We start from the raw sequence: 9,298 nt of genomic DNA, 5'->3' as shown, positions 1-9,298 counted from the left end.
AACATAGAGTAACTGTCATGGCAACCAGTAGCAGTACCGAGCCAGAGGCCTAGATTTGGTTCTGGTTGCTGAGATTACAATGACCCCATTATTTTTACCTGTCCTGTTTTGATATTGTTAAGGGGGTGAGAAACGTTTGATCTAAGAGACAGAGGTGCATGTCATACAGACACATAGTGTCAGGCCTCACAACTAAACAAACACTACACACTCACTTCTTCTCAATCTAAGCAAGGGAGAATAAAAGGACAAGATGAATCAGATAGAGGACCAACAAGGAGATTTTCAATGAAAGGTTTTTCTTTATTTATAGAAACCAAAGCAATCTTTGAACTAAAGACTCAAGAGGTTCAGAGGCCGGGACGCGTGGCGCAGACAAAGGCAGACTTGTATGAGCAGACTGCATCGTTCCACAGCTTGTCGTTCAGGTAGTTAGTCTGAACGCAGTTCTCTGTTCTACTTCCACTGGGTTCACCTGAAGACCAGATCGTGTAGACCACCTTGGAGCCATCCGACCACATCCATCTCTCTTCCTTGTGGAGGTCATTCAGCCCGATCCAGGTATAGCTCTCAGCAGGGTCGAAGCTTTTGATCAGGTTTTTCACAAAGCTGAATTCCCCTTTGTTGTTCACAGAGGCCAGGTTGGCTCCCAGGCTCACGCAGTAGGACTCTGCATCGGCCCAGTCCAGCTGAGAGGCGACGTACCTGAAGCAGCGATTGTTGTAGTTTGACCAGCCCTGGGGACAGTCGGTATACCGAGGCTCTGAGAGCTCCCCCTCCTGGTCAGACACGGGAGTGCAATGTAGAGCACCAACAGCCAGGCTGAGAAGACAGAGGAAGCAGAGGGGAACAGACATGGTGAAAAGGTTTCTGTTCTGGGTGAAGAGTCACTGAAGTAGACAGGAGAATGACTCTAGGATCCTGGGTTCTGGTCTGCAGCTCTGCTCCTGTGTTCTGGGCTAGCTAGGTAGGAAGCTATCTGGGCCCCAGTGGCTCCTTTTATCTCATGTTGAGAGGGTGGGGAGAAGTTGGCAGAGAGGCCATTGGTAGATCATTCTGTTAATTTCTCATTGATAAGTGTTTTAGTCAATTCGATGTTTTCCATAAGCAGTATTTTTCCAAGATAAGGTGGTACTGCGACCATGACACGTAACCCAGTAGTTCTATTTATCTGCAGCTGTGGTCTTCCCATGTTATTTTTAGTTTAGTCCCAGGGCCACTATTCACAAAGCGTCTCAGAGTAAGAATGCTGATCTAGGATCAGGTCCGCCACTCATATTCATTATAAAACACAACTCCTAGTTCAGTAGTTCTTCCTTTGTGAATTCAGACCCATATCTCAGTTACTAGAGAGTAGGGGGACATGTCAAACCAGTCCTTCCTTTGTGAATACAGACCCATATCTCAGTTACTAGAGGGTAGGGGGACATGCCAAACCAGTCCTTCCTTTGTGAATTCAGACCCATATCTCAGTTACTAGAGGGTAGGGGGACATGTCAAACCAGTCCTTCCTTTGTGAATTCAGACCCATATCTCAGTTACTAGAGGGTAGGGGGACATGTCAAACCAGTCCTTCCTTTGTGAATTCAGACCCATATCTCAGTTACTAGAGGGTAGGGGGACATGCCAAACCAGTCCTTCCTTTGTGAATTCAGGCCCATATCACAATTACTAATGGATACTGATAAACAGCTTCTATACACACCATCCTATATAACTACTGTCTATACACACCATCCTATATAACTACTGTCTATACACACCATCCTATATAACTACTGTCTATACACACCATCCTATATAACTACTGTCTATACACACCATCCTATATAACTACTGTCTATACACACCATCCTATATAACTACTGTCTATACACACCATCCTATATAACTACTGTCTATACACACCATCCTATCTAACTACTGTCTATACACACCATCCTATATAACTACTGTCTATACACACCATCCTATATAACTACTGTCTATACACACCATCCTATATAACTACTGTCTATACACACCATCCTATATATCTACTGTCTATACACACCATCCTATATAGCTTTCGCTGCCTCTATCTCCTCTTGCGGACGGCGATACTCCCCAGGCCTTGTCCAGGTTCCTGCCCCATCCAGGATTTCCTCCCAGGTCCAGTCCTCCTGATCACGCTGCTTGGTCCTTTGGTGGTGGGATCTTCTGTAACGGTTGTCCAAATGAGGGGACCAAGGTGCAGCGTGGTATGTGTTCATCTTGCTATTTATTTGAACTCTGAGCACTTAAACAAAATAATAAACAATGGAACACGACCATCACGTCTTGCAGGCTTCACACAGCAGTACAAAAATAATATCCCACAACTCAAGGAGGGAAAAAGGGCTGCCTAAGTATGGTTCCCAATCAGAGACAACGATATACAGCTGCCTCTGATTGGAAACCATACCTGGCCAAAACATAGAAATATAAACCATAGAATGCCCACCCCACACCCTGACCTAACAACATAGAGAAATAAACCGTCTCTCTCAGGTCAGGGCATGACAGATTAGATATACTGTATGTCTACACGACCAATAGCATGTGATTAGGTAAACTGTATGTCTACACGACCAATAGCATGTGATTAGGTATACTGTATGTCTACACGACCAATAGCATGTGATTAGGTATACTGTATGTCTACACGACCAATAACATGTGATTAGGTATACTGTATGTCTACACGACCAATAGCATGTGATTAGGTAAACTGTATGTCTACACGACCAATAACATGTGATTAGGTATACTGTATGTCTACACGACCAATAGCATGTGATTAGATATACTGTATGTCTACACGACCAATAGCATGTGATTAGGTATACTGTATGTCTACACGATCAATAACATGTGATTAGGTATTGTCTCGGATGTCTGATGAATGGGACCAAAGCACAGCGTGTGTATCGTTCCACATTTTATTTATTTATTTAAACTGTGAAACTATGCAAGACATACAAATAAACAAACAACAAACCGTGGCGAAGAGGTGCAACATACACTTACTCTAAATAATCTCCCACAAAATCTAGTGGGAAAAACAACAACTTAAATATGATCCCCAATTAGAGACAACAATGATAATTGGAGATCATCCCCCCCAAAAAACATAGAAAAACAGAAACTAGAACCACACATAGAAATACATAAACTAGACAAAATCTCCAACATAGAAAAAATAAACTAGAACCAACATAGACATAAATAAACTAGACAAAACCCCCTGTCACGCCCTGGCCTACTCTACCATAGAAAAAGAATAGCTTTCTATGGTCAGGACGTGACAGGTATATGAGTACAGAACCAATAGCATGTGATTAGATACATGTCTACACGATCAATAACATGTGATTAGGTATACTGTATGTCTACACGACCAATAGCATGTGATTAGATATACTGTATGTCTACACGACCAATAGCATATGATTAGATATATTGTATGTCTACACGACCAATAACATATGATTAGATACACTGTATGTCTACACGACCAATAGCATATGATTAGATATACTGTATGTCTACACGACCAATAGCATATGATTAGATATACTGTATGTCTACACGACCAATAGCATATGATTAGATATACTGTATGTCTACACGACCAATAGCATGTGATTAGATACATGTGTACACGACCAATAGCATATGATTAGATATATTGTATGTGTACACGACCAATAGCATGTGATTAGATACATGTGTACACGACCAATATAGCATATGATTAGATATATTGTATGTCTACACAACCAATAGCATGTGATTAGATACACTGTATGTGTACACGACCAATAGCATATGATTAGATATACTGTATGGGTACACGACCAATAACGTGATTAGATACATGTCTACACGACCAATAGCATGTGATTAGATATACTGTATGTCTACACGACCAATAGCATATGATTAGATATACTGTATGTCTACACGACCAATAGCATGTGATTAGATATACTGTATGTCTACACGACCAATAGCATATGATTAGATATACTGTATGTGTACACGACCAATAACATATGATTAGATATACTGTATGTCTACACGACCAATAGCATGTGATTAGATATACTGTATGTCTACACGACCAATAGCATATGATTAGATATACTGTATGTCTACACAACCAATAGCATGTGATTAGATACATGTCTACACGACCAATAGCATGTGATTAGATATACTGTATGTCTACACGACCAATAGCATGTGATTAGATACATGTCTACACGACCAATAACATGATTAGATATACTGTATGTGTACACGACCAATAACATGATTAGATATACTGTATGTCTACACGACCAATAACGTGATTAGATTAGATTTATAGGTGGAAACACTGTTACGGGAGTCTGCTGTCAAACCAGATACTTTTCTAACGTTACGTACTGGATCACAAAAGAATTTAACTTGTTACATTACCATGTAGTTTACCAATAAAATGGTCTGACTGTGAAGAGGACATACTCGGTGTTCATATCCCAAAAATAAAGAAATTATTACACTACAATACATTTTAATAGAAAGTTATGCAAAAAAAATAGATCAAATCTTGCTGGATGGTGTTCAGAGATCAAATTCAAATGTATTTATAAAGCCCTTCTTACATCAGCTGATATCTCAAAGTGCTGTACAGAAACCCAGCCTAAAACCCCAAACAGCAAGCAATGCAGGTGTAGAAGCACGGTGGCTATGAAAAACTCCCTAGAAAGGCCAAAACCTAGGAAGAAACCTAGAGAGGAACCAGGCTATGAGAGATAGACGGGAGGTGTTGAGCAGAGCTGAAGGGTGGCACTTAACACAACAAGATAACTAATTTAAAATATACTGTGTCCGTTAAAATGTATATAGAGTAGGTTCAGAACATTTGTGAAACAGCACAGTTACAAATATATGGCAAAATAAAACTGGATGGTCTTCACAGATAGATGGGAAGAGCTGAACAATGGGATTAAAAAACAAAACAAAAGATAACTATTTGTAAAATAGACTGTGTCTCTAAAATATATATAGTATGTATAAGCTGGAAATAGAAGCCAAAGGGTTGTTGTCCATTAGTTTACACCAATTAGGGGAGGGGTGGTAGGGTTAGGGGAAAATAATAAATAATATAATATATATACTGCTCAAAAAAATAAAGGGAACACTTAAACAACACATCCTAGATCTGAATGAATGAAATAATCTTATTAAATACTTTTTTCTTTACATAGTTGAATGTGCTGACAACAAAATCACACAAAAATAATCAATGGAAATCCAATTTATCAACCCATGGAGGTCTGGATTTGGAGTCACACTCAAAATTAAAGTGGAAAACCACACTACAGGCTGATCCAACTTTGATGTAATGTCCTTAAAACAAGTCAAAAACAAGGCTCAGTAGCGTGTGTGGCCTCCATGTGCCTGTATGACCTCCCTACAATGCCTGGGCATGCTCCTGATGAGGTGGCGGATGGTCTCCTGAGGGATCTCCTCCCATACCTGGACTAAAGCATCCGCCAACTCCTGGACAGTCTGTGGTGCAACGTGGCGTTGGTGGATGGCGCGAGACATGATGTCCCAGATGTGCTCAATTGGATTCAGGTCTGGGGAACGGGCGGGCCAGTCCATAGCATCAATGCCTTCCTCTTGCAGAAACTGCTGACACACTCCAGCCACATGAGGTCTAGCATTGTCTTGCATTAGGAGGAACCCAGGGCCAACCGCACCAGCATATGGTCTCACAAGGGGTCTGAGGATCTCATCTCGGTACCTAATGGCAGTCAGGCTACCTCTGGCGAGCACATGGAGGGCTGTGCGGCCCCCCAAAGAAATGCCACCCCACACCATGACTGACCCACCGCCAAACCGGTCATGCTGGAGGATGTTGCAGGCAGCAGAACGTTCTCCACGGCGTCTCCAGACTCTGTCACGTCTGTCACGTGCTCAGTGTAAACCTGCTTTCATCTGTGAAGAGCACAGGGCGCCAGTGGCGAATTTGCCAATCTTGGTGTTCTCTGGCAAATGCCAAACGTCCTGCACGGTGTTGGGCTGTAAGCACAACCCCCACCTGTGGACGTCGGGCCCTCATACCACCCTCATGGAGTCTGTTTCTGACCGTTTGAGCAGACACATGCACATTTGTGGCCTGCTGGAGGTCATTTTGCAGGGCTCTGGCAGTGCTCCTCCTGCTCCTCCTTGCACAAAGGCGGAGGTAGCGGTCCTGCTGCTGGGTTGTTGCCCTCCTACGGCCTCCTCCACATCTCCTGATGTACTGGCCTGTCTCCTGGTAGCGCCTCCATGCTCTGGACACTACACTGACAGACACAGCAAACCTTCTTGCCACAGCTCGCATTGATGTGCCATCCTGGATGAGCTGCACTACCTGAGCCACTTGTGTGGGTTGTAGACTCCGTCTCATGCTACCACTAGAGTGAAAGCACCGCCAGCATTCAAAAGTGACCAAAACATCAGCCAGGAAGCATAGGAACTGAGAAGTGGTCTGTGGTCCCCACCTGCAGAACCACTCCTTTATTGGGGGTGTCTTGCTAATTGCTTATAATTTCCACCTGTTGTCTATTCCATTTGCACAACAGCATGTGAAATTTATTGTCAGTGTTGCTTCCTAAGTGGACAGTTTGATTTCACAGAAGTGTGATTGACTTGGAGTTACATTGTGTTGTTTAAGTGTTCCCTTTATTTTTTTGAGCAGTGTATATATACATATATATATATGGGGATTGGAAATTATGCAGATAATTACATTGATGGAAGCTACAATCTATCTGCAATACTAAAGCTGATCTACCCCGAAAAATAAAATGATTACGTATGTGACTATCTGAAAAGTATAAGGGTCACTTGTAATGTAGGTAACAGGTAGCCTAGTGGTTAGAGCGTTGGGCCAGTAACCAGCAGGTAGCCTAGTGGTTAGAGCGTTGGGTCAGTAACCAGCAGGTAGCCTAGTGGTTAGAGTGTTGGGCCAGTAACCAGCAGGTAGCCTAGTGGTTAGAGCGTTGGGCCAGTAACCAGCAGGTAGCCTAGTGGTTAGAGCGTTGGGCCAGTAACCAGCAGGTAGCCTAGTGGTTAGAGCGTTGGGTCAGTAACCAGCAGGTAGCCTAGTGGTTAGAGCGTTGGGCCAGTAACCAGCAGGTAGCCTAGTGGTTAGAGCGTTGGGCCAGTAACCAGCAGGTAGTCTAGTGGTTAGAGCGTTGGGCCAGTACCCAGCAGGTAGCCTAGTGGTTAGAGCGTTGGGCCAGTAACCAGCAGGTAGCCTAGTGGTTAGAGCGTTGGGCCAGTAACCAACAGGTAACCTAGTGGTTAGAGCGCTGGGCCAGTAACCAGCAGGTAACCTAGTGGTTAGAGCGTTGGGTCAGTAACCAGCAGGTAGCCTAGTGGTTAGAGCGTTGGGCCAGTAACCAGCAGGTAGCCTAGTGGTTAGAGCGCTGGGCCAGTAACCAGCAGGTAGCCTAGTGGTTAGAGCACTGGGCCAGTAACCAGCAGGTAGCCTAGTGGTTAGAGCGTTGGGCCAGTAACCAGCAGGTAGCCTAGTGGTTAGAGCGTTGGGCCAGTAACCAGCAGGTAGCCTAGTGGTTAGAGCGTTGGGCCAGTAACCAGCAGGTAGCCTAGTGGTTAGAGTGTTGGGTCAGTAACCAGCAGGTAGCCTAGTGGTTAGAGCGTTGGGCCAGTAACCAGCAGGTAGCCTAGTGGTTAGAGCGTTGGGCCAGTAACCAGCAGGTAGTCTAGTGGTTAGAGCGTTGGGCCAGTAACCAGCAGGTAGTCTAGTGGTTAGAGTGTTGGGCCAGTACCCAGCAGGTAGCCTAGTGGTTAGAGCGTTGGGCCAGTAACCAGCAGGTAGCCTAGTGGTTAGAGCGTTGGGCCAGTAACCAACAGGTAACCTAGTGGTTAGAGCGCTGGGCCAGTAACCAGCAGGTAACCTAGTGGTTAGAGCGTTGGGTCAGTAACCAGCAGGTAGCCTAGTGGTTAGAGCGTTGGGCCAGTAACCAGCAGGTAGCCTAGTGGTTAGAGCGCTGGGCCAGTAACCAGCAGGTAGCCTAGTGGTTAGAGCGTTGGGCCAGTAACCAGCAGGTAGCCTAGTGGTTAGAGCGTTGGGCCAGTAACCAGCAGGTAGCCTAGTGGTTAGAGCGTTGGGCCAGTAACCAGCAGGTAGCCTAGTGGTTAGAGTGTTGGGCCAGCAACTGAAAGGTTGTTGGATCAAATCCCCTGAGCTGACAAGGTAAAAATCTGTCGTTCTGCCCCCTGAACAAGGCAGTTAACCCACTGTTCCCCGGTAGGCTGTCATTGTAAATAACAATTTGTTCTGACTTGCCTAGTTAAATAAAGCTAAAAAAAAATCTATACATGTTTGAAGGTGTAATGTACAGTGTCTATTTTGTATACAGCAGTACTGTGCGTCTAAGACAATTTTCCCCCTTGTGATATTGGCGTCTCATCCTATTGGATCCTATCTTACCCAAACAGACAACGTCATTAGCTCAGTTTCTTTCCTGATAGTAGCACTCTGCTGCTCTGGTTTCCAACATGACCTGTGTTGCTGTGATGCCTGGTTCCCAGCACTTAGAGGCATCTAATTCTCCTCCGGTCCTCCTTAGTGATGTTAACGAGCCACTTGAGACCCTGGAGCTTTCTAACAGCAGCTGCTTTCCAAATGGCACCCCTATTCCCTTTATAGTGCACTAGTGTTGTCCATGCTCTGGTGAAACGTAGTGCACTATATAGGGTGGCATTTGGGAGCAAGCCAGCTGGATAGCTCTAACAGCCTGCTGGGAGATGCTGCCGCTCTAACAGGTCTAACAGGGTGAACCCACAGCCAGGCTCTGGTCAGCCAGCTGGATAGCTCTAACAGGTTTAACAGGGTGAACCCACAGCCAGGCTCTGGTCAGCCAGCTGGATAGCTCTAACAGGTCTAACAGGCTGAACCCACAGCCAGGCTCTGGTCAGCCAGCTGGATAGCTCTAACAGGTCTAACAGGGTGAACCCACAGCCAGGCTCTGGTCAGCCAGCTGGATAGCTCTAACAGGTCTAACAGGGTGAACCCACAGCCAGGCCCTGGTCAGCCAGCTGGATAGCTCTAACAGATCTAACAGGGTGAACCCACAGCCAAGCTCTGGTCAGCCAGCTGGATAGCTCTAACAGGTCTAACAGGATGAACCCACAGCCAAGCTCTGGTCAGCCAGCTGGATAGCTCTAACAGATCTAACAGGGTGAACCCACAGCCAGGCTCTGGTCAGCC

General features: G+C 45.0%; 1 protein-coding gene across 1 annotated transcript; it reads right to left on the bottom strand.

The window, feature by feature from the left end:
- Nucleotides 1–282: 282 nt before the first annotated feature.
- Nucleotides 283–965, bottom strand: LOC106588017 (galactose-specific lectin nattectin). The gene has a single exon (XM_014176681.3). The coding sequence runs from the start codon at nucleotides 855–857 to the stop codon at nucleotides 351–353; it is 507 nt and encodes a 168-aa protein (XP_014032156.2). The 5' UTR covers nucleotides 858–965; the 3' UTR covers nucleotides 283–350.
- Between the last annotated feature and the right edge of the window lie 8,333 nt (nucleotides 966–9,298).

Source organism: Salmo salar, chromosome 26 (genome assembly GCF_965601325.2).
Source record: "Salmo salar chromosome 26, fSalSal1, whole genome shotgun sequence".
Taxonomy (NCBI): Eukaryota; Metazoa; Chordata; class Actinopteri; order Salmoniformes; family Salmonidae; genus Salmo; species Salmo salar.
The sequence above is the reverse complement of the archived record's forward strand: the minus strand, read 5'-3'. Positions and strand labels throughout refer to the sequence as shown.